We start from the raw sequence: 26493 nt of genomic DNA on the forward strand, positions 1-26493 counted from the left end.
GGGGGTGACATGACATAGAGTCACTCAGTTGTGTCCGACTCTTAAGACTCCATGGACTGTAGCCCACCAGGCTCTTCTGTCCATGGGATTCTCCAGGCAAGAATGCCGCAATGGGTTGCCATTTCCTTCTCTAGGCCAAGGGGTGAGCCCCTTACCTATTCCATTTGCCGGCATGGGGCCCCTCTTCCTTTATGCTGGGTCTGACTTAGAATCTCTAGGGAAAGCACAGGTCACAGATTACTCTTCAGATAAATTATGACTGGGATACCTGAGGCCTGGTGCTGTGAAAGACCCAAGTGGGAACATGGCAGGTAACTGACAGCCTTCTTTACTTACTCACCTTTGTGTGACCAGGGAAGCCTTAAAGTCCCCTCCATCTTCGTCTCCCCACCCCCAGGCCATTTTCAGGCTGCCATGCTTCAAAGCCAGCTTTGAAGCTCTCTAGTTGGAAGCAGCCTTTCTTCTTCACAGACCAGACCCAGTGGGCAGCTTAGGTGGGCTGATCTGTGCCCAGGTCTGCGGGGCTCAGTGTTCCTGAGCTTCCTAGGGTGTGTGGCCTATCTCCATGGAAATTTGGTAGCAGGAGGGGAGCCCAAGGGGGAGGGGACACAGTCTTGGTGGGTGGAGCTTGCCAGCTACCACTCACCTTCTAGACAGTGGGGGCTGAACCGCAAGGCAGGGCAGGGTTACGTCCCTTCCTTCTAGGGAGAATGAGAAGATAGCACACCCGCCCTCCCCATGCACATGGGCGTCTCAGTAACCAAGTGATAAGGGACATTTCTAGTTGCTGTTTTACTGCACACCTGCACATTCTTTCTTTCTCTAGTCTTCAAAATAACCCATGATGCAGGTTTTATTATTGTCCCTCTTATGGGCAGGGACATCGTGGGGGGAATTTTGTTCATATGTTGAAGCCCTGATTCCCAGTACCCTGGAACGTGGTTGTATTTGGAGATAGTTTAAAAAGGTGATTCAGTTTAAATGGGCAGTTAGGGCCCTACTCCCATCTGATTGGTGTCCTTATAAGAAGACAACATTTGGGCACAGAGAGAGGCCCTGGGGGTGCACAGAGGAAGGGCCACATGAAGAGGCAGCCAGGGGTGGGGGCTGGCCATGTGCAAATCAAGGACAGGGGCTTCAGAAGAAGCCAACCTTGCAAGGTGTAACTTCACCTTGACCTTCCAGCCTCTAGAACCATGAAAGACTAGATGTGTGTTGTTTAAGCCATTCAGCCTGCGGCACCCCAAGCAAAAGAACAGACTCAGAAAACAAACACCCTGCCCTATATGGACACAGCCATCAGGCTGTTAGCCCCGAACTCAAGAACTTGTGTCTCAGCCTTTATCCTGAGACTTCATATTTGTCTGTCAGAGGCCACACACGTAGTAGTGACACATTTCTGCATTTTGAATTAATCAGACACACAGATCTGTCCGTCAGAGCTTCAGATCCGCGTTAGCTGATGCATGTTGCCCACTGAATCGACCCGTGTCCATCCTTACTTTGGGCTGGAGCCCTAGCAACTCAGTCCACCGGTGCTGCTGGAACCTACATAAGGGGGCAGAGCCCACCAGTTTATTACATCACACAGCCACCACAGGGTATGGGCAGCCTTCCCCACCACCGGGATGCGATGTTTCAGAAATCCTCTGGGTGCCATCACATACTCAGAGTTTCAGCACCTCCACTGAGGATTGCTTGATTCCCAGGGTGGTCCATGGCAGTCCTCAGACCTTCGTGCTGATGGAAGGGGAAAGTGGGTTGGCAGTGGGATTGACAGTAGCAAGGCATCCTGCTAAGCCTTGCTAGATCTCCCATGCTTCTCCAGGGCCCCACAAGCAAGGAGCCCAGATCATGACACCCACATATCCCTCACATCTTAAAGGATGAAATTTTCATCAGTGTGAACCAGCAGCCAAGATGAGAATGAACATAAAAATTATTCATTAAAGAAGAGAGGTGAAAACCAGACTGGGCCATCACTGTATGCAGATTAAATGGGTTGATGCATGGAGAGCATGTTACCCAGTTTCCATCCAGGCAAGTTGTTTTATCATTATCATTAATCACCATCTTTTTCCTGTTTCAAGCTAAACATGTCAAAGTCTTTGGCACCAAAGCATGTCGTTTATTCAATTTATTTAACAAGCATTTAGAGGGGGTGGCTCAGATGGTAAAGCGTCTGCCTACAATGCAGGAGACCCGGGTTCAATCCCTGGGTCGGGAAGATCTCCTGGAGAAGGAAATGGCGACCCACTCCAGTACTGTTGCCTGGAAAATCCCATGGATGGAGGAGCCTGGTAGGCTATAGTCCATGGGGTCGCAAAGAGTCGGACATGACTGAGCGACTTCACTTCTGTATGCCAAGGCCTGGGATGGCTGCTAAGGATTCAAACATAAACAAAATAAGAATATTATCTCCCAGCCTTCATCTCTCAGTGGGCTTGGGAGAGTGATGTGTACAGAGACAGTTGTCGTTGGGCGAGATCCACTGAGCACAGGAGAGGGGAAAAGGCACGCTGCCTGGGGTAACACAGGAGGGTAAGTATGAGTTCTCCAGGCAGAGGCATTCCTGTGCTGGGAACAGGGACAGATAGCGGGGGACCTCGCACACCTCACTGAGAACTAAGACGTTGTCCCTTGGGCTTCCAGAGAGTTTGAAGAAAGAAGATGTGCTCCTCAAATATGAGCACCCTGCTAGCCTCTGCCTGTCAGTACTGAGCTCCAGCCCCTCCTCCCACCTGCACGCAGGTCTCAAGATAGAAAAGCAAAATGGGACTGTTGAGATCGAAGAAGTGGGAAAAGGAGCAGAGTCAGGGAAGAGTTTAGAGGAGGAAATACAGCTGGAGCAGGACTCCCAGTTCATCTAAAGCTCAACTGGAATTATGGCATTTGTGTGGACGTGTGAAACCATGAGGAACCCTGCAGATTGTTAAATGTGTTTTACCCTGAACATGATGGTGTAGACCTCGTACACAGCTCTGAGGTACACAGAGTTGGGAGTTGGGAGGGTGAATGTGACATAAAGGAAAGCAAAACTGATAATATTTTTGGAGCCCGCTCTGTGCCAGGCGCTTTCACCTACACCCCTGCCACTGAATCTCATAACCACTCTTTGAGGTCAGTATTATTATTCCTAACTTCTTTTCAGAGTGAGGAAGCTGTGGATCAAAGCAGTCAGGAAGTAACTTGTTTACATTTTTCTTCATGCCAACTCCAGCGTATGTTTGGGGCAGTTTTATTGCCTGAGGCTCGAGTTCTCCAACTTGAGTGTGCCTCAGACTCTTCCAGAGGGCTTGTTAGAACACAGACCGCCCAGCCCAGCCCCTTGAGTTTCTGATTCAGTCGGTCTGGGTGAGGCCTGAGGATTTCCGCTTCTAACAAGTTTCCAGGTGAGGCTGGTGCTGCCGCTCGGCCTCCCCTGGAAACAACCACACTCTGAGAATCACTGGCCCATGGGAATGATCTACCCAGTAACCTGGCCCAGGGGTTCCCAAACTGTTTGCATTTTGGAATCACCTGAGGATCTTTAAAAGGAAATACTGATGCCTGGCTCCAGGCTCACACTTTATTTTTCATTGAAGTTTAGTTGATTCACCATGTTTCAGGTATACAGCAGAGTGATTCCGTTATTCATTATATAAGTATACAGATATATTCAGATTCTTTTCCATTAGAGGTTATTACAAGATACTGAATATAGTTCCCTGTGCTATACAGTAGGAGGTCCACACATTTTGATTTAACTGGTATAGGGGCAACCTCGGCATCATTATTTTTAAATACCACCACCCCCCAGGTAATTCTCACATGCAGCAAAGTTGAGGAGCCACTGACCTAGCCTCTTTTCTCCTTGACTCTGATCTCCATCAGAACCCTGTCCCTCAGCTGCCACCACTGAACGTGTCATACTAGCCCCACTTGCAACACGTCCTCCCAGCCATCTTAGAACTCCCGCCCCTGGAGCTCATCCAGTCTCTCACGTGCCTTTTCCCTTTTTGCCTAGTCCATCATCTCCTTCTCTGTTCAACATAAATCTGATCACTGCAGCCATCTCTTGCCCATAGCAATACAGCAAGCACCCTGTTCTTCCTTTGACCATATATGTCTACCTGGGAAAATCTGAGGAGGAATATCTAAATCTGACTGCAGGCATGGAGGTCCAGGAGGCTTCTTGAAGTGGATGGCACTCGAGCCAAGTCTGGATGGGCAGGTAAAAATGAAAGAGAGTGTTTCAAGCAGGGATACAGCAGAGGTAGAAGCACAGAAGAGAGGGGAACAGTGAGGTTTCTGGGGGAGCTTCATGTTGCTGTGTGTGTCTGCAGCAGGAACTTGCCCTGTGATGTCAGGAAAACACTGCGGAGGCAGCCTTTCGCCAGATGGGGGTGGGTCTTGGGCATCAGGTGAGGAAACTTACATCTTTCCAAGTATAAATGGTAGTTGATAGGCATTTTAAAATGACTTTTAAATTGAAATAGTAATACATACTTAGAAAATGCAGAATAACTAGGAAAGCATCAAGTAGAAAATAATCATTTTTAATCTAATGACCCAGAACTCACAACTGTTAAGATTTTGGGGGAATTTGTTGTCTTCTATGCACGTTCTTACATAGTTGAGAACATGCTGTGAAAGTTTACATTCTGCCTTCACACTTAAAATTATAACATATACATATTTAGTGTTATTTAAATGTAAGCATTATAATAGTTCTATAGTATGATACCATATAATTTACCATTTTCATAAACCTAGAAATGGGAGAGGGAGAAGTTTCACTATAATAACTGATGCCACAATATTCATATCTGTATGAACTTAGGTTTTGCAATGTTCTTGTGATCAATATCAAGAAAGATATGAATCAACAGTATGAACGTTTTAGACTCATTACCAAACTTCTAAAAACTTCTCTTCCAGTTTACACTCTGATCATAGGTGTCAAAGAATGCACATTTCATCTTCCCTTTCCAGCACCCGGTATCACGGCTGGTGCCCCTGAAGAGTTTTTGCCATGGGCGTGACATCAGCAGCTGTGCATTTATAAAATCCTATACTGGAGGCTGAATCAGATGCACCAGGTTGGAACAACTATGGCTGCCCATGGTGTTCCGTCTTTGCTTCCACTTTTTCCTAATCCTGTGTTCCCATTCTTCATCTTTATTCTTTCTTGGAGAGCATATAGTAAGTGTTTGCTTCACATAGAGCCGGGAATAATGCTTTGTTACCAAGAAAAGTGCTGAAAGACCTAGCTCTATGGTTGCAGTAAGTTGATGCCCAGCCCAGAGACCCTCTTTTGATAGTTTTATAGAAAACAAATCTCTAAATAGTAATTCTAACTAGGTAGAAATACCTTTTTATATTTTCCAGTGACACTTCCAAGTGAGTTTATTGCTAAATTAGTTTCCTTGTGCATCCAGTGACTATCCAGTCCTACACGTAACCATCCCTGTCCCTGAAATGTCCTTCTTTCCTCTTAACCCAGCAAATTATCTTGACATTCATCCTTCAAGACCTTGCTTAAGTCTGTGGCACCTTCCCTCCATACCTTGCCCAGAATCAGTTACTCAGGCATCCTTCTTCCAGTAGTTTACTCACAACATTTTCTACACCTAACACTTTCTCCCTCTTGGCTAAGAGTCCTTGAAGAGTAGAACATTTTGTATTCCCAGTTCTTAACACAGTGTCTGGCACATGGTTGTCACTCAGTAACTGTTGAATGAGTGAATTAACGCATTCCTGTTTTACTAAGGTACACGGACATTCCATCTTAAATACAAGTGACTTGAGTATAGAAACAATATGGAGATGATATGAATTGCCGAAAACCACTCTCTGAGTCATTCATACCTGAGGTAAAACAGGGGGCTTGCCCGGTAGCTCAGTGGGTAAAGAATCTGCCTGCAGTGCTAGAGACCCCGGTTTGATTCCTGGGATGGGAAGTTCCCCTGGAGAAGGGATCAGCTACCCACTCCAATATTCTTGGGCTTCCCTGGTGGCTCAGATGGTAAAGAATCCACCTGCAATGTGGGAGACCCAGGTTCGATCCCTGGGCTGGGAAGATCCCCTGGAGGAGCTCATGGCAACAACCCTCTCCAGTATTCTTGCCTGGAGAAACCCCATGGACAGAGGAGTCTGGGGGGCTACAGTCCATGGGGTCGCAAAGAGTCGGACTTGACTGAGCGACTAAGCACAGCACAGCAAGGTAAAACAGGACACCTGGTATAGCAGATGTCCTGATCCTGGATTCTATGTTCTGAACATTAAGTGGTCTGTGTACCTGGTCATTGACTTGTAACTCTGTTTCTGTTTCATTTTAACTCCAGATTTAGTTTCTGCATAAGTATCTGTGTGCTAAAGGAAGCACAGGGAATTAAGTGATGCCAGAATTTCCCAAAATGTGTTCCAAAGAAAACGACCATAGATACCTACAAAACTGTTTTATAGATGTCACACAAAAGAAGAGTCTCGTGGTCCAGCAGGTTTGGGAAGCAGAGTTAAATATATTTCTTTACCTCAGAACTTCCTGGTAGGCACTTTAAGCTGAAAGATCAGTCGGGCAAGGGTAGAGAGACAGAAGAGCAGTCAGCCTTCCTGCAGTAGCAGTCAGGAGTCATCCGAGCCTCTTAATGCCAGGAGAGATTCAGAGTCAAAGGCAGAGTGGCCAAAAGTATAACAAGATCCTTGCCATTCTCCTGCACTTATCCCCTCTCTGCCCCCCAGTCCCACATCTGTGTAAACCCCCTGCCCCCCGCCCAACCACCCACCACACTGATGAGATCAGCCTGGATTACATCTCTTCTAGAGCCAGGAAGCAAGGTAATGTGTGGGAAGTGATAGCTGCAAGGTAATGTGTGGGAAGTGATAACAACTTTTCGAGTTAAAGCCATTCAACAGGGAAATTTGTTAAAAGACCAAGACATTGTAAAAGCCGAAACACTTGAGTCTGTTCAGTCCCCTGCTTCTTAGAACATTTTGTTACGAGGGAATGTTTCAAGGAGGGAAAACATTGAACTATCACAGCACTGTTAGACACCAAAGCCTGGTACAGAGAGCAACATTTTAAAAGACATCTGTCTCTCTGCCAACAGAGAAACTTCTGCCTCTCTTTTCTCCTCCTTTTTCCCACCCCAGTACAACTCCTCCGCCCTCCTCACCCCTAAGCACTCCCTCCTCCCTCCTCCCCCTCCAGTTCTTCCTCCCCTCCCCCTTCTTCTCCTTCTCTCATTCACAACCCTTATGGCTATCACAGACACTGTAAGATGACACAGTAAGCCAAACTATCCAATGGTTATTCAACACGCTTGGGTAAGAAGGGAATTAATTAAGTGACTAGAGGCTTAGACATTCACTGTTTATTGGATCTAAACTCCTTAAAAGAGCCTGAAGCATTCTCCTAAACAAACTTTGCCCTTTTGTGGCTTCTTTGGACTTGTTAAAGTCCAAATGAGATGGAGGGTTTAAGGAGACTGTATCTTTTCACACATGTGAAAAAAAGGAGTACCAGAGAAGAAAAATGGGAGTGTCAGTGGGTATAAAGGAGGCAACCTATGTGCCATCACAGAGAGACTAACAGTTTGTGTATCTGTTGGCAGCTGATGTTCATCGGTGATCCTCAGTAGGTTAGCAAACTTTAGCAATGTTTACACATTTGTGGGCAGCCCAATAGTTTACCTGTCTTCGTTAGAAGAATATCCATAAAGTCATGTACAGGATTTCATTAACTTTGGGAAAGATTATATTTAGCTCGTTCCACTCAAGCTTCCATTCTAACAGAACATTTCTCCTATGATCTGTTTATAATTTTAAATTTATGTACATGACTATTTGTATATATGTCTTACCTCCCATATTAGATCCTACACCTCTTACAAGCTGAGTTCCAAAGACATAGAAAAGTGTCCTGCACACAATTTGTATTCAATAAAAATTGGTAGAAAGAATGAAGTGAATGTAAAATAGAAGTATATTTGTCAAGAGAATGTTTTTTAATCAATAGTGTTCTGAACAAGAAAGACAAACCCAAATATCCCCTTGCCAGTCTTAATAAACAGTATCGCGTTATACCAGGAGACACCATAGAAGATGGGCTTCCCCAGTGGCTCAGCGGTAAGGAATCCGTCTGGAATGCAGGAGACACAGGAGATGTGGGTTTGATCCCTGGGTGGCGAAGATTCTCTGGAGGAGGGCATGGCAACCCACTGCAGTATTCTTGCCTGGAGGACAGAGGAGCCTAGAGGGCTGTAGTCCATGGGGTCACAAAGAGTCAGACACAACTGAAGCAACTGAGCATGGGTACCTTAGAAGACAGAAGCCATCTGCCAAAGAAGCAAAACATTAACATAGAGCAGTTTTCTACTTTGTGAATATTAATAGGATGTTAGTGATTAGCCACAAACTATGAGAGAATTACACTTGCTTTGGTAGGCAGAGGAGGAATGGAAGCTTTTAAAGAATCTGCCTTTTTATTTTGCTTCTGTTTTAAGTAAATAAAAGTTGTGTTGTAAAAATGAGTCTTTGGGCCAACATCAAACCTTAATCCTGCCGTTGCTTTCCCCAGAAGTTGGACAGGCACAGTCCGAGTCCCAGGAACTTTGGAAAGAAAGGATCTCTTCTAGGTGCTGAATCAGAAGCAACTCCCACTGTGGGAGGCCATGGATCCTATGCGACTCTGAGCCTGAGACTCATATTTTCTGTCCCTCTTTTTGTACTTTGGACCCAGGATAATCTGATGTAGGTGAAATATTCTTTTCCTTGGCTCAGATTAGGCACCTGGTGTCCTGAAAGAGGTCACTGACTTCCCCCAAGGATGTCCAAGGAGGTTGGCTCACCACTGGCTTACCGCAGGCCAAATTTGAAGTTAATTAAGCATCAGTCATCATCAGTAGGGCCAAGATGTTATTCAGGCATTCAGGGAAGAGAAACCTGATCCAGCTCTGGATAATGACCTTCATCAGCATTCCTTCCTATCCTAATCCCAAACCAGTGTGTCTTTAGCTGCAAGGTGGGGGCGGGGGGTGGGGTATTTCAGAAACAGATGGTTCATCCTTTACATTACTCTGCCTTTGAAGAAACTTCTGGATATGTCACTCTATTCAGTGCATGCATGATCATGCAATCTGGAGCAAAACCTTTTTTCACTGGAACCAGGTTTCTGTTTATGAAAAGGTACATTTATTGACTTCTGGGGAAATGCCCTATTCAGAATGAGGGTGAAATGCTGTTTGGTGGGAGCTAAAAGACACTGACAGTTCTAGGTAGGCCATCTGGGGACTACACCTTCTGGCCCAAACCACACTGGGGAACAGAGACATGTGTACACACTGGTTCTGCTTGTCTCACTCCACAGACCTCAGTGACCAGCTTCTTGAAGTGGTGGGGCTAGAGGGAGCCATGGAAATGGGGCAGATCTACACTGGCCTGAAGAGTGCAGGCAGGAGGCTAGCCCAGTGCTCCTCGGTCTCCATCAGGTACGTTTCCTCGTCACCCAGCAGGCCGTGCCCCCCACCCCCCACCCCCCACCCCCACCCGGATTCCTACAGATAACACCTTGAAAGCCCTCTTTAGATTTCAGTGCAGCGAGTGTGGGGGCAGGGTGGGGGTAGAAGTTCAATAACATTTATAAAGAATGTTTTTGGAGACCACTTTCCAAACCAGGTATTACAACCATCCAGGACATCAACTGGAGGGTCCCACCACAACCAGTTTGCTGTTCTCTTAAAATGGATGAAACTCTAGAAATAGGATTGTAAGATGAGGTCCAGAGAACCAGAGATCCAACTCCTTGCCTTCCTTATCTCCATATTGAAATGCTCAACACATGCCAGAGGGCAGCTTTAACAAAAACCAGGCTCTCTGCTCTGGATGGCATCACCGACTCGATGGACATGAGTTTGAGTGAACTCCAAGAGTTGGTGTTGGACAGGGAGGCCTGGCGTGCTGTGATTCATGGGGTCGCAGAGTTGGACACGACTGAGCGACTGAACTGAACTGAGACTCTCTGCTCTACACTGCTCATTCTTGGATAGTGGTCTCAGAAACACTTTTATTAAACAGTCGCATATACCTTTGTAGAGCTAAACTGACGTCAGCAAACCCGTCATAATTGACAAAGAGGATGACAGTTTTTTAGAGTATGAACCACATAGGTCAGCCAATACAGACTCCTTACCAGATGGGGTCTAATGGAGGGGATCTTCTGATTTTTGGTTGCTTCTGTTTAATAAATGCAACTAGTCACAGATTTTTCTCCGCATTATTATTTCCAGGGTCCTTATTCCTTTCCATTTCCCATTTAATTTCTATAGTGTGTCTTGGGGATCTCCTAGAGGGGACTCCCATGTGCAGGTTTCCCAAAGTTGTTTAAACACAGAACCCTTTTACCCCTTATCCTGGGTGAAATGTCCTCAGAGTTCTTTGGGGGAATATCTGTTCTTAGTGCCACCCTGCATCCTTCATAGAGGTCCCCGGAGCTGTTCCCTGATCTATCCCACTAACCCCCTTTCTTCATTCCCTCTGTGTCTCCTGTCCTTTCTATTATTCCCCAGATCTTTGCTTCTCTTTCCTTTTGGGCTATTGTGTTGCTGGGACCTGTTTTCCAAGTTCATCTCTTTAATTCCTTTCTCCATGACTCTTAACACCAAGTAGATCCAGTCTGTTAGAACATCTAAGCCATAACTTATGTGGACCAGAGAATTTTGATTCCTGAAGAATTTGGGGAAAAAAAAATGTGTAAGAGAGAGGATATTTTCTGTTTCCACATAAAAACAGGGGTTGAGTCAGGAGCCCTAGCCCCCTGGGCATTCCCTACATAATCTCCTCACGCCACAAAAGCAAAATTCTAGTCTTTCCTTTTATTATTTGTTTTATTATTAGGTTTATTGGTTTTTGTTATTAAATATCCTCAGGGTCAGTTGGGGAATCATCTACATCAAAACAGCTTGCCTCCCTCATTTTATAATTTCAGAAACAGGGCAGATGCCAGACCCAGGTGAGGGCTTTCTGGCCAGTGCCTGGCAACTGCTCCTGGCTGGCCAAGACCGGAGACCTCCAAAAGGACCTACCTGTTCTCCATTGTCCCTCAGCCTTAACAGTCCATAAGCCAAAGAAGCCTTGACCCAAGCAAGGAAATAAGGCTTTCTCCTCTCCCCTCTGCCTACCCGTAGGGATCACATTCCCAATGACCCTGCTTCCCCAGCTAAGCCAGGTCCACAGTCCATGCAACCATAATGTCTACGGTTGTTCAGGAGATAAAAGAGGGGATGGTTGAGGATTGGGGGCAAGGCAAGACATACTCAGACCTGAGCTGTACCTCGTATAAGTAGGAGACATTACCTCACTGACGTTATGCAACCGCTCACTCAACATAGAACCCATGCCTTTCCCTATTTCATAGCCTTTCCCATTTCACCGTGGAGTTTTTGGCACCATGGGCAAGCCCTCTGGCTGGTTGTTTGACTAGGGGTCCCCTTAGATATGGTGCTGCCATACTTGTTGGCCACTTCTCCCCAGACGCCTGTGGATTTCACTGCTCATTCGGGGCCATGTTTCTCAAAATAGTCTGAGGACCAGAGCAACAGAGTTGTCCATAGTGCTTATGAAAACACAGACCCCTGAGGTGAGCTCAGAAATCTGTTTTCAACAAGCCCCCCAGGAGTCTTCAGAACCACTCCTAGGTGGCTCCACTTTCAACTTCTGTTTCCCTGGAAAGGACAGCCTTCATTCTCCAACTCTAAGAAGCCCACTGTGCTCTCTCTGTTCTCCGGTCTCCAGGACAAACAAGCTGCTGCCAATGCAAGTGGATGGCGAGCCCTGGATGCAGCCGCCATGCTCGGTGAGTTATACCAATCTTTGAGATGAGGGTGAGAAGTTTTATGTGGGATCCCTTTGGGGCACTGACTTAACATGAAATTCTGAGTCTCTGAATTACAGGGGCTTTGGGAGATCATCCAGCACAGCTTCTCTTCCACTTAGTTCATCCATCCATTCATTTATCTGCTGAGCTTTTATTGATTAGGTGCTATGAGCCAAGCACTGGGAGGCACCAGTTCCAAAACCAAAGGAGACATAGACCTGTCTTCAAGGAGCTTATAGTTCTAGGTGAACTCTGAGGCTTCATCTACTCTGAGGCCTTATTTTCTTGCTTCATCTGAGGCTTCTTCTCTATCCTTGAGAGCCTCCACTTGAATTGCTTTAGTGGCAAGGAACTTACGACCCAAAAGGAAGACTGTTACACTAATGAACAAGCCTAATTACTAGAAAATGCTTCTTTATGTGGAGCAAAATCTGCACACTTGACCTTAGAATTCCACCTAGTTACTATGACCACTCGGGCTCCTGGGGAAGAATTCCCACAATGCACAGGCACGCTGCACCCCAGATGCACCCACAACCCCGAGGAACTACCTGAAAACTCCCCTGAAAGTGTAACCCCATAGGTTATCTATTGCCTTTATGGCATTTCTGTGACCCATGTTACCCATCCCCTAGGACTGTGCCTGTTTTGCAATAGTTGCACAATATTTGTTGAAAGGTGAATAAAGAATTGAACAAATGAACAAACAAAAATAAAGGGAACAATCCCATTCTCTGCCTTACCAGTTCGTTGGCAGCTTGTTCTCAGAAACCCAACTAGACTCTCTATGGCGAAGAGAAACCACTGTCCTGGTATTTAGAGCTCAGGGTATTAACTGGAATATGATGTTAGCAACATCTTTGATACTGTTGTAAGTGTGCAAATTTCAAAAGACAGAACTTGTGTTTCTGAGCTTCCTCACTCTAGTGGAGTATTCAGATACCTCAAGAACCTGCTATTTGGAGCCCTTCAGAACATCAATTCGTCTTCTACTAGAGAAAGGATTTTCACGAGATAGCTACTGGGCATGAACTGTAGGTTTATTTCTATAACTCTTTGCTCTATGTAACTTCTACAAATTGCCAAGTTAGTCCCTAGAGACAAAGACTTTTTAAAATGGCATCTTTTATAAAAGATATCAAAAGTGTAACTTTTTCTGTAAAATCTTACCTCAATCTTTTGGCTTCTATGAAGTCTAAGGAAAGGATGAATACACTATAGCAAAATCTAATAATATCTTACCCTAGTTGGGAAGAATGGAGGGAATTTGTACTATTTTTAATTTTGATAGAATTGAATTAAGAAAACTCTATCCAAAGTCCTCCTGTCTCCTAAAAGGAAAAAAGAAAAAGCTGGAAGAAAGCAAACCCTTGGCTACCCAGCTCAGTGATATCTAGAAACTGAACTGCCATCCCTCCAGATCCAAGTACTGGTTTTAAAGTAGCCAAACATTCCTCCAATCCCTGCTCTCTCTCCATGCCACCCTTCAGACATTACTACTTACTATGAAAAAAAATAATAATAATAAATAAAACCCAGTGATTTTATGGTATACAGTCATATGTGAAGGTATGTTAGTCAGCTCAGGCTGCCCTAACAAAATACTACAGACTGGGTGGCATAAACAGCATAGTTTCTCATAGATCTAGAGCCTCCAAGTCCAACACTGAGGTGTCAGCAGGGTTGCTTTCTGGTGAGGCCTGTCTTCCTGATTTGCAGATAGAAGCTCTTTCACCATGTCTTCACATGGCCTTTTCTATGTGTGCATTTACTACTGATGTCTCTTCCTATTCTCGTACAGACACCAGTCCTATTGGACTAGGGCCCCACCTTTATGATTCCATTTAACCTTATTTACCTCCTTAACGGGCTTCCCTGTTGGCTTAGTGGTAGAGAGCTCACCTGACAATGCTGGAGGTATGGTTTTGATCCTTGGGTTGGGAAGATCCCTTGGAGAAGGAAATGGTGACCCACTCCAGTATGCTTGCCTGGAGAATCCCATGGACAGAGAAGCCTGGCGGGCTACAGTCAGATATGCCTGAGCATGCAAGCACCTCCTTAAAGGCCGTATCTCCAAATGTAGTCACCCTGGGGATTAGGGCTTCAACACATGAATTTGGTAGGGAACACAGTTTAGTCCATAGCAGAAGGTAACAGAAGTCCTTCTTAAACTTCCAAAAGTTAAAACACCCTTTATGAAACATTTTCCTGAGTGAAGGCACTCACTAACTGTGAAGTGATTCAGAATTGAAGGCTTAATGATAGGACATCACAGCAACAAAAGAATGTTTGATGAAAATTAAAACCAGTTAAATTAGAAAGAAAGCTATGACAAATCTAGACAGTATTAAAAAGCAGAGACATCACTTTGCTGACAAAGGTCCATATAGTCAAAGCTATGGTTTTTCCAGTAGTCATGTATGGATGTGAGAGTTGGACCATGAAGAAGGCTGAGTGTTCAACTGATGCTTTTGAACTGTGGTGTTGGAGAAGACTCTTGAGAGTCCCTTGGACTGCAAGGAGATCCAACCAGTCCATTCTGAAGGAAATCAACCCTGAATATTTATTGGAAGGACTGACGCAGAAGCTGAAGCTCCAATACTTTGGCCACCTGATATGAAGAGCCAACTCATTGGAAATAAGACCCTGATTCTGAGAAAGACCGAAGGTAAAAGGAGAATGGGGTGACAGAGGATGAGATGGTTAGATAGCATCACTGACTCAACGGACATGAGTTTGTACAAACTTCAGGAGATGGTGAAGGACAGGGAAGTCTGTCATGCTGCAGCCTAATGGGGCTGTAAAGACTCAGACATGATTGAGCGACGGAACAACAGCAGCAAATTAGAATGAAGAAACAAACTGTTGAATATGGCTATGCAACTAAATCCAAATGGCAGAAATCATTTTTTGAAAGAGAAGATAGTGTAAACATTCGTAACTTGGATCCCAAACCTAAAGTGATATTCACCGAGACTGAAAGCACGTGGGAGACCTTGTTGAAGGAATAGTAAAAGTATGTTAAATTTGGTAATTGATAATTCACTTCACGTTGGTAATTTAAAAATGTAAATCTGAAGAAAAATTTAGTAACTAGATAATTACTAGTGAAACTAAAAACAGGGTAGACACCTTCTGAATCTGGGAGCACTTAAATTTTATGAACCCTATCAGTGTAACACAAAAAAGAGAAAAACAAGCAAACATTTTAAATGCTTTGATTAAGATAAAAGAAGTTAGGACTAAATATATCAATAATGACAAAATACCATAAACGTGCTTATGTTCCCTATTAGAAAAACAAAACTCCCACATTGGGTTAAAATGCGTCGATACATTTCTTGTAAAGAGATACATCTAAAGCAACAAAACATAAATTTTTATCGTATCCTTTATCGAGCATAGAGAAATTAAAAGTAAGATATGATAACTTGGGGCAAACTAACCTTCCAACATGCCAAAAGCATAAAGTGGAATAAAGAAGGTCACTTTTTATTTAGTAAAAAGTACACTCAGTTTTGAGATCTAATGGTCATAAAAATTTATTTGTCTGATAATAGAATCAACATTTACACTGTGAAAAACTGTATAGTGTTCTTAGTAGTAGTAGTGTTAGTCGCTCAGTTGTGCCCGACTCTTTGCGACCCCATGGACCAGCCCACCAGGCCCCTCTGTCCATGGGATTCTCCAGGCAAGGATACTGGAGTGGGCCACCATTCCCTTCTCCAGGGGATCTATCCAACACAGGGATCAAACCCGGGTCTCCCTGCACTGCAGGAAGATTCTTTACCGACTGAGCCATCAGTGAACAGCCGGTGAAAAACTGTATAGATGTAGTATATTCTGAGAATAAAGATACATAAGAAACTTACGAAAAGACAGTTATTGAGAGACTTTAAAATATTTGTTTCTGTCTTTGAGGTCAAGTTGTAAAAAAAAAAAAAAAACATAGATGACATAAAACTTCTGTTTTTAAAACACAAGTTCAGAGATACAAAGAGTAGACTGATGGGTTTTCAGAGGTGGGAGCAGGGAGGGCAAGGTAAGTGAAATGGGTGGATGGGGTAAAAATGTACAAACTTCCAGTTATAAAATAAAGGAGTCCTGAAGATGTAATATACAGCAGAGTGACTAGAGTTGATCATACTGTATTGCATATTTAGAAGTTGCTAACTCTGGCCACCTCATGTGAAGAGTTGACTATGGGAAAAGACCCTGATGCTGGGAGGGATTGGGGGCAGGAGGAGAAGGGGATGACAGAGGATGAGATGCCTGGATGGCATCACCGACTCGCACATGAGTCTGGGTGAACTCTGGGAGTTGGTGATGGACAGGGAGGCCTGGCGTGCTGCGATTCATGGGGTCGCAAAGAGTCAGACACAACTGAGTGACTGAACTGAACCGAACTCAAGTGAGTAAATCTTAAAATTTCCTATCACAAGAAAAAGTAATTTTGTAACTATGGTGACAGATGTTAACTAGACTTATTGTGGTGGTCATTTCACATTATATACAAATATCAAATCATTAACCTGTACACCTGAAACTAATATAATGTCATATGTCAATTATATGACATTCATTCAAGAATTAAACTTGGATGAAATAACTATGCCTTAAACAAATCTAATTTCTTCAAGGTCCACAGGATGTTTACTAAAATAGACTATAAACCAGTTCATGAAGAAAAAAACAGAATCCAATAACAGATATTATAAAGGTTGTTTTATTTGACCACAAAGCAATAAAACTATAAATAATAGATTAAATGATAAATGAAATCCAATCAGATTATTACATTCTCCTAAAGAATAGATTTAAGAGGGGATCAAAGCCAGTATTATTGACTATTTAAAAAATAATAAAATTAGAAGGCTCTCATTCAAAAGTTTTAGAATATAGCCTAAACTATATTTGGAAACCTGGTGGGCTGCTGTCTCTGGGGTCGCACAGAGTCAGGCACGACTGAAGCGATTTAGCAGCAGCAGCAGCATATTTGGAAATAAATTCAAAGTCTCATATATTACCATCATTTGAAAAGGGAAAAAATGTAATATATAATCCCCGAATTAAAAGAACAGTAATAAAACAAAGTTAGGAGAAGCAGAAAAAAAGAAAACAAAAGATATAATTAGAAATTAAATAATTTAAAAAACAGGAAAATACAGAACTAGTTCTTTAAATGTGAAATGTTTGAAAACATAATTTTAAGAAGAGATTAGAGATATATATTTAAAATATATATAAATATAAATGTAGTAATGGTTTTATTTAATTATAAGACATTATGTGACATTTATAGTTATCTTGATTCTAATAAACTTGAACATCTGATAAAAATCCTAGGTAACCATTGGGGGAAGAGTGGGAGGAAGGGCTAGTTAGGGAGTTTGGGATGGACCTGTACATACTGCTCCATTTAAAATAGATAACCAACAAGGACCTACTTTATAGCACAGAGAACTCTGCTCAGTGTTGCATGGCAGCCTGGATGGGAGAGAAAACTGGGAGAGAGTGGATACATGTATGTTATGGATGAGTCACTTTGCTGTCCACCTGAAACTATGACATTGTTAACTGGCTATGCTCCAGTGTAAAATAAAAAGTTTTTAAAAAATTTTAGGTAACCCTTAATGAAATGAAAAATATTTGATCTTACCGGTGAGTTCTTCCATACTATTATGGAATAAATATTTATTTGAAGTCTTTGTTCCATAGAATAGACAAAGATAGAAAGCTATCCAATCCATTTCATAGAATTAAGACAGATAGAAAAATCTAACAAAAGCTGTGCTTAAAATTAGAAAGCTACTGGGACTTCCTTTGTGATCCAATGGTTAAAACTCTGTGCTCCCAATGCAGAGGACATGGGTTCAATCCCTGGTTGGGGAAAGAAAATCCTGCCCGCTGCATGATGCAGCTGGGGAAAAAAAAAAAGAAAGAAAGCTACAGACCAATCTCAAATATGAATGATATAAAAATTGTCAAAGTATTGGCAGATAGAATTGAACAACATATTAAAAGAATCAGTCACTCCTCAAGAATATATCAAAGAAATGTGCAAGAAAGTCTTTTTTAAAGTTTTTTGTTTTTAACAAAACCAATTGCCTTATTTAACATAAAAAGCATTTCCCACCCCAGTGGTCCAGTGGATGACTCTGAGCTCCTGATGCAGGGGCCTAGGTTCTATCCCTGGTCAGGGAACTAGATCCTACATACTGTAACTAAGACCTAACTCAGCCAAATAAATAAAGATTGGGCTTCCCTGATGGCTCAGATGGTAAAGAATCCACCTACTATGCAGGAGACCTGGCTTCAATCCCTGGGTCGGGAAGATCCCCTGGAGGAGGACATGGCAACCCACTCCAGTATTCTTGCCTGGCGAATCCCCATGGACAGGGGAGCCTGGTGGGCTACAGTCTATGGGGTCGCAAAGAGTCAGACAGGACTGAGTGACTAAGCACAGCACAAAGTTATTAGATACAAAGGATAAAAACTTTTATATTAATAGGCTTGGTGTGTAGCAGGATATGTTAATTCCCTTCCCTAAGGAAGTCTCCTTAATAGAAGTTTAGATAGAAAAATTACATGGTAATATGAATGCTGCTGCTGCTGCTGCGAAATCGCTTCAGTCGTGTCCAACTCTGTGCGACCCCATAGACGGCAGCCTACCAGGCTCCTCCGTCCTTGGGATTCTCCAGGCAAGAACGCTGGAGTGGGTTGCCATTTCCTTCGCCAATGCGTGAAACTGAAGTTGCTCAGTCGTGTCTGACTCTTAGCGACCCCATGGACTGCAGCCTACCAGCCTCCTCCGTCCATGGGAGTTTCCAGGCAAGAGTACTGGAGTGGGTTGCCATTGCCTTCTCCAGTAATATGAATAGATGACCCAAAATACTCAAACACATTGAACATTTCTGATTTTTAAAGATTAGAAACTCTTGCAAAACTCAGATTAGGAAGACACTTCCTCAAAATAAAATAATTCGTTATTAAACCAATAACTAATACTTAATGTAAAACAGTAGTACAATTTTCATTAAAATTGTGGATAAGACGTATGCTAATGTTGTTTGGAAATTCTAACCAGCGCAAAACGCATGAAGCAGAAAAGAGATATAACTATTTGGAAAAGAATCAAAACTGTCATTATTTGCAGGTAATATATGTAAAAGAAATCTAATAAAATCAACTGAAAACCTCATAGGTTAAATTATTTCAGTGAAGCTATATAGAAAGAGACAAAAGTTAACAGCTTTTGTACATACCAGCAATAACCAATCGGAAGAACATAATAGAAAAAAGCTGAAATATTATATGGCAACAAATAAAAACAAAATACCAAGCCGAACTGTGAAAAATAGATGAAGAAGACTGCAAGCAAGACTTAGTTAATATTTTTTTAAAAGATTTGAATTTAGACACATCCCATGTTTCTAAAAGGGACCCCCAAACAAAATTCCAATGCAATTTTTTAACTTGACAAAACAATGCCATAGCTAAGGCATTTTATAAAAGAGCTGTGAAGAACTTCCCACAAGATATTAAAATAGTTATATAGCTACAATAATTGGCCCAATATTGGATAGGAAAATCAATGATACAGAAGAGCGCCCTAAGAAACTCTAGTGTATATAAAAGGTAGTGAAGGAAAAAAGAAAGATCATAAATTAATTTGAAAGTAATGGACTGTTTAACATATGGTATCCAAGAAATTGCCTGTTTGGGAAAATGCCATTATACAATTAGACCTCCACATCCGTGGGCTTCACATCCTTGGAGTCAACCGACCTTGAATAGAAAATATTCAGGAAAAAAAATTCCAGAAAGTTCCAAAAAGCAAAACTAGAATTTGCTCTGTGCTGGGAACTATTTACATAACATTAACATTGTATTTACAACTATTTACATAGCATTTACATTACATTAGGTATTTACATTGCAGTAAGTAATCTAGAGATGACTTAAAGGATACAGGATATGCATAGGTTATTCACAAATACTATACCATCTTACATAAGGGGCTTGTATAAAACCAGCATCCATGGATTTTGGTAGCCCCAGGGGTCCTGGAAACAATTCCTTATGGATACCAAGGGATGACTATATACTAACCTCTCATGCTTGTAGTACTAGAATCCACAAACCACAAAACCTCACATTGCCCAGCATCTCCAAACTCCTACCTTATCAAGACATTTCTCAAAACTGCTGAAAACCCAAATGGGAGGGATTTGAGTTTCACTTCCTCCTCTTTGCCCAGGAGGTGCTAACAAGCAAATAAGTTGGTCAGCTAGGGGGAGAAAAAGGAGAAGCAAAGGTCTTCTATGGTCTAAAAAAAATGGGCTCCATCAGCAGGAAATGTAAGCAGTGCACCAGCTGCCACTCTGCCCCAAGCACGTCCAGCTCCACTGACAGGATATCCCTCGTTCTTCTTGGCTGGGCTAACTAGTCAGTACTTCCATAGCAGGTACCAGTTCTGTGCTTTCTCAGGAAATACCAAGGTGAATAGGATGAATTTCTTGCCACAAATCACTGCCATCAGCTGGGGCTAAATTGCATGCCACAGATGAGTAGTATCAGGGCCCCCTGTCATCTGCGCCTCACTTCCCTGAATTCTGAGATAAAGACGATGCCATAATCAGGCAAAATGGTGCTTCAAGTGTCCTTGGTGTACTCCTCTGGGGACCACCCCAATGCAGAGAGACTTACTATTCACCTCCTATATCTCCAGGCTGGTGGAAACCAACCTAACAGTCATTTAAAGCTTTCTTCCCCCAGGTTAAGCTCATTCTTCCACAGTGTCTTTTGGTCCCATCTTTTGCTTTTCACAACCTGCAGCCTTATAAATTTAAATCCAGGTTGCAATAGAACTTCTTAGCCAGACACTCCCCCACTCCAGCTCATCCTGACAACAGCTATTGAATAATTCCTTTCAAGCTTTTTTTTCCTAGTGAATTCTCCAGCTTAAAAAGTTGTCATGGTTCCCATTACCTCATATTAAACCCAATCTCTGCCACCTCCCCTTTAAAGCCCTTCACCACCTTCCCCTCTGGTGTCCCTGATTTCCCTTCTCATCCTGCGGTCCACACTCAACCAGTTGGTATGTGGCCCCTTAAGCTAGTGCCTTCCCTTTCTCTCTCACCAATACATTTTCTTCCCTTCCTTTCAGATCTTAAAATGCTTCCTCAGTTGCTACATTCAGATTCTTCTCATTCCTTACTGAACCTTCTTTCTGACACCACTTGGTTTATCCTATGTTAATTTAAACATGTTGATGAGTCTGGCTCTTCAAGAGCTCTTCCGTTGTTCTCTGGGATCACACTGTCATTTGAATAGGTGGCAAAAGCCATGAGAGCGGGTTCATAGACTGTTTCTTTTTGATAGTTTTTTAAATTAATTTGTATTAGAGTACAGTATAGCTTTCCAGTGTTGTACAGCAAAGTGAATCAGCTGTGTGTATACACACAGCCCCAATTTTTGGATTTCCTTCCCATTTAGGTCACCACGGAGCACTTAGTAGAGTTCACTGTGCTACACAGTAGGTTCTCATTAGTTATCTGTTTTACACATAGTTCAGTTCAGTTCAGTTCAGTCGCTCGGTCGTGTCCGATCTTTGCGACCCCATGAATCGCAGCACGCCAGGCCTCCCTGTCCATCACCAACTCCCGGAGTTCACTCAGACTCACGTCCATCGAGTCCCTGATGCCATCCAGCCATCTCATCCTCTGTCGTCCCCTTCTCCTCCTGCCCCCAATCCCTCCCAGCATCAGAGTCTTTGCCAATGAGTCAACTCTTCGCATGAGGTGGCCAAAGTATTGGAGTTTCAGCTTTAGCATCATTCCTTCCAAAGAAATCCCAAGGCTGATCTCCTTCAGAATGGACTGGTTGGATCTCCTTGCAGTCCAAGGGACTCTCAAGAGTCTTCTCCAACACCATGGTTCAAAAGCATCAATTCTTCGGCGCTCAGCCTTCTTCATAGTCCAATTCTCACATCCATACGTGACCATAGGAAAAACCATAGCCTTGACTAGACAGACCTTAGTCGGCAAAGTAATGTCTCTGCTTTTGAATATGCTATCTAGGTTGGTCATAACTTTTCTTCCAAGGAGTAAGCGTCTGTTAATTTCATGGCTGCATAGTAGTGTATGTATATGTCAGTCCCAAACTCGCAATTCATCCCATCCCTCCCTTTCCCCTCTTGGTGTCCAGATTCTGTTTGACATACATCTTTCTCCTTCTCCAGTATAGGGTAAGTTTTTAACTGGTGCATTCCATTGTTTACACTGGGTTTTCATTGACTGTCATTTCATCTTCACAACTTTGTGAGGAAACTAGAACAAATGTTACTATCATTTTACAGTTCAGCAAGCACTGATTATGAAGGCTAAATGATTTGTCCAAAAGTCCACAGCAAAGAAGGGGGAGTTCTAAGACCCAAATCCAGGTCTTTGAATCCTAAATGCCTCTTGTTCCCACTTCGTCTTCCTATTTGATAAATGTTGATAAGACTGAGAGTGCAGATTATCAATGTATCAGGGTCACTAGGCCACATTCAAATAGATAACAAGCATTTTGAACCCACGCCCTGAAGGTAAGGTTGGCAAGAAAGAGGGAAAAAGACTTCACCAGTGTCTTTCATTTCCAATTGCAAACTTCATGTTTGAAGGAGAAAACACTCATTAAACCTAAAAGTAAAAAAAAAAAAAAAGAAAGAAAGAAAGAAAGAAAGCTTTTATAAGAAAGTTGGATCTCCCCTGGAAGACTAACAAAAGAGGAAATGCCTAAGACTCACTTTTAAACTATCCACATGAGTGGCGATTGGTTCAGAGGTCAGATTCAAGGTCCTAGGTCAGTTTGGAGCTCCTGGTTTATGTCTCTATGCTTGGGCAGGAATGGCCAGGAACAGGGAAGAGTGGGACTCTGGCTGTTCTGCCCCTCTCTGTGCAACCTTAGGCTAACCTGAGGCTCAGCAGAGCCTTGGGGGTCTCCATTCCTTTATCTGTCCTACAGAGGGCTTGACTGAGATGGTCCTGAGGTCTCCTCCGGTTGTGACATTCTGAGTCTATGAATAGCAAGGACACAAGACAGGTGCGAGCTGATCACCACGTGGGAAGCTCACACCTGTCTCTCCCCAGCGTTTCCGCCCCTTGCTTCCAGCACCATTCAGGGTCCAGTTGCCAATTGTGAAGCTGTTCAAGGACAGTCGTCCTTCTGCGTGGGGCTCCTTCCAGCTCGAAGCTGGCCTCCCTTCCTCTCTCTGCAAGTCACTCTCCCATAGGCTCCTGGGGTTTGCAGGCCACTAATTCATTTCTCCGTCTTTACTTTTAGATCAAAATTACTCATAAGAACCAAGCGCCTATGATGATGGGGCCCCCTCAGAAGAGCAGCTTCTTTTCGCTGAGGAGGAAAAGCCGTTCAAAGGACTAGACACTGTGCCCAACGCCAGTTCAACCAAGAGAGAAGACAAGAAGCTGAAACACACGCACACACCCACATGCACACACACAAACGCCATACTCTTCTCCAACCAACGGAAGCCAAGCCACCCTTCAGGAAGAAAGTTTCATCCACTGTTTCAACCATGGATGCATCCCCACCAGAGCCAGTGCCGCCAGGACGTTTTGAGTGGACTTGGGATTCTCCAGGGTGTGGCTGGCTCGTGCAGCAACCTTCACTTTCCCAGAAGGCCTTGAGTGGGACTTTCTGAGACTGAAGGAGAAATCCCCCTTTTTTCCACCAGCCCTGCAAGTTTCCTCACGGCTGCTTGCAAGGAGCAGGCTGCAGGTTTCCTGCCTATGCTGAGGTCGGATGTGGCCAAGAAAAAGAGTCTGTGTTCCAGAAAACTCGCACAAAGATCCCTCTGTGCGGAGACAGGACGGCCTCGGACTCTCAGAGCGCAGCCCTTGGCAGGGCTTGGTACCCGCATGCTGGTCTCTCAGTTGTCCTTCAAGCTTCTCCCTGAACTAGCTGAGGAGGCAGAAAGGCTGTGGAAAGCTGTGTTTCCCTTCTTGGTTCTGCACGTTGTCAGTGGGCACTAGTGGTTCTCCTGAAGCCTTCTGGTGACTGTGTGCTTGTTTAGAGCCAGCTCCAAGATCCCCCAGAGCTGCGTGCACAGCACACCTTAGATGTGGTATTTATTTTCTTAGGTCTGTGAACACCTGGGAGGGAAAGCAGAGAAACTGGGATTTATTTTTTAAATCGGTGTCATAATATTGTGTAAAAAGGGAAGAGGGAAAAAAAAAACACCCCCAGCTTCTTTCTTTTTCAAGCCAAAGCCTGTTTCCTGTTTGAGTTCCAGGGCCTGGTGGCAGACTATTCCTGAAGGCAAAGAAGATGGGAGGGAAGGGCCTTTCGCTGAGGAGACCAGGAGACAAGCCTTCAGGCTGTTCCCTCCTGCCTCTTTGTACTTGCCACTCCCAAAGAACGACCTGAAGACCCTTCTGCAGGTCTTCAGTGTGTGTACATATATGTAGCATATATATATATATATTTATATATATATAAATATTTATTTACTTATGGATTTTTCCTAATTGAAAAAAAATGCAGTATAAGAATTGAAAGTGGGAAAGAAAAAGAAATGCTTGTTTCTGCCATTTCATTGTCAAGACACATTTCTCCCTGATGATCATAGGATTCAAGGGAAATTGAAGTATCTTCTTATAAAGAGACTGAGAATTTCTATTCTCAGAACAACTATGAAAGCTATGAGGGGCAGGATTTACTTTCTCATTTGTCAAATAAGGAAACTGAGTCCTAGGGAAGTTAAGAGACTTGTCCATGGTATCTTGGCTAAAGTGGTTTGGGACTCGGTGCCACTAAAAAGATACTTAGTAGAGAAAAGAGCCTACACATCTTGGAATAGGGTCATTTCTGGTCACTGAGAAGTGATTCCATTTAGATCCAGGTTGCCAGGGAGGAATGAGCATGTGGTACACATGTGGACGGGACAAGCCCATGTGAGAAAATAAGGGCCTCCCCCATGCTTGTGGAGACTCTCTCAGGTCTGAGCGGGTCAGTGTGTGCATGCGTGCTCCGTCGTGTCAGACTCTTTGTGACCCCGTGGACTATAGCCCGCCAGGGTCTGCTGTCCGTGGGATTTTCCAGGCAAGAATTCTGGAGCAGGTTGCCATGCCCTCCTCTAGGGGACCTTCCTGACCCAGGGTTCAAACCCACATCTCCCGCATCTCCTGCACTGGCAGGCAGATTCTGTACTGCTGAGACACGGGGGAAGCCCTAACCTGGTCAGTAGACAGGTTAAACTCTCCACATGTCACATCATCATAGTCTTAAATCTGGAAACACTCCTGGCTGCAGGAATGACCTCAGCAGAGAGGCGCAAGGAGGACAAAGGCACCGTCAGCAAGGAACTGCCAGCCAGAGGGGTCTTGGCAGAGCTCAGTGGGCTTCATTCCACTGGCACGAGCATCACTGCCTTCCCCAAGGGCAAGCCTGTGTGTGGAGAGCTTCGTTGGTAGAAAGAAACATTCACCTTGTCCCCTATCCCCTCTGAGATTTCTGAAAAGCAAACCTGTACCCACTTGGCATCACCCCACTAAACTCCCTCTCATCTCCTCGTACTGGGTCAGGAACTTTGTGCAAAGAAGGGAAAGTTAAGATTGTATGTACAAACTGTTCATAACTCTGAAGGAAGCAGTCATCTGGGACCACCTCAGATAAGAGATCTAGAACCATCCCGCTCAACCTAACAGCGAGGAACACCAGACGAAGGGAAACCCCTGAAGAATGTCCTGAATGATGGGCTCCTTGCGATGGGACCAACAAGCTCCAGAATGATAGCAGATACTCTTGGAAGCCACTTGCTTCTGAAATGAAGGCAAGTTCAGTTTGGAAGTCACTGATTGTAAGACATTTATAGAAGTTATTGCATGTGCTTCCGCCCCAACCCCCCAAGATTGGGGCTGTTGAGACACTGCACTACTGTCAACAGATGAGACTGATCCTCAGAGATTCACCCATCAGAGACTGGACCCTGCCTGCCCACTCAGGTGCACAGGACTGGCAATGTTGCTTGAAAGACACGTCCCATGTCCTCCTCCTTAAAACCACAGAGTATAACAAATGTTGGTGGAATTGTACTTACAGTTTTGTAACCTGAGTCTAGTGATGTTGTTTAATCTGACTTTGCAACTCATCTTTTAACTAGTGGGACTGTAGTTTCCAACTGTGGAGTACCTCATCATAGTGCTCCTCACAGCAACCCCTGAGACTGGAGAAGGTATTATTAACCCCATCTAAATAATGAGGAAAACAAGGCTTAATATAACTTAGTGACTTCTCAAAATTAGGCAGTCAGGGGAAAATCCTCCCTTATTCCTCATCTTATCTGATTCTGACCATGCACAGACATGTTCTCACCTGCCCCCACACACTTCTACCCCTCTGGCAATAAAAATGAAACAGGAAATCTTCAATACATTCTGTGTCTCTGGACTAATGGATGAGGTGTTGCATCTTATTATAACTTGGTCTTTGTAGGTTTCCTCCAGTGAGTTGAGAATGGAGATAGATTTGGTAGAACGATTTTATTTCAGGTCAGAGACCAGCTCCTCTCAAGAGAGTTCTTTCCACAGATGGAAAAGATATGTTGAAATTGCCAAATAAATTAGGAAATACTT

At 43.7% G+C, this 26493-nt stretch overlaps 1 protein-coding gene and 1 long non-coding RNA gene across 4 annotated transcripts in view; one reads left to right on the forward strand and one right to left on the reverse strand.

The window, feature by feature from the left end:
• DGKG (diacylglycerol kinase gamma) overlaps positions 1–26289 on the forward strand; it is a 226178-nt gene extending 199889 nt beyond the window's left edge. For all 3 annotated transcript variants that reach the window (XM_004003065.5, XM_042233457.1, XM_004003066.5), the window contains 3 exons: positions 9350–9470; positions 11773–11833; positions 23183–26289. In XM_004003065.5, coding sequence (XP_004003114.1) covers positions 9350–9470; positions 11773–11833; positions 23183–23281 — 281 coding nt within the window. In that variant the 3' untranslated portion in view covers positions 23282–26289. The remainder of the gene's footprint in view (positions 1–9349; positions 9471–11772; positions 11834–23182) is intronic.
• Positions 7966–8806, reverse strand: LOC132658425 (uncharacterized). The gene is made up of 2 exons (XR_009598060.1): positions 8535–8806; positions 7966–8318 (listed from the first exon to the last, which is right to left on the reverse strand). It is a non-coding gene; the product is annotated as an uncharacterized LOC132658425 (long non-coding RNA).
• Positions 26290–26493: the final 204 nt, after the last annotated feature.

Source organism: Ovis aries, chromosome 1 (assembly GCF_016772045.2).
Source record: "Ovis aries strain OAR_USU_Benz2616 breed Rambouillet chromosome 1, ARS-UI_Ramb_v3.0, whole genome shotgun sequence".
Classification (NCBI taxonomy): Eukaryota; Metazoa; Chordata; class Mammalia; order Artiodactyla; family Bovidae; genus Ovis; species Ovis aries.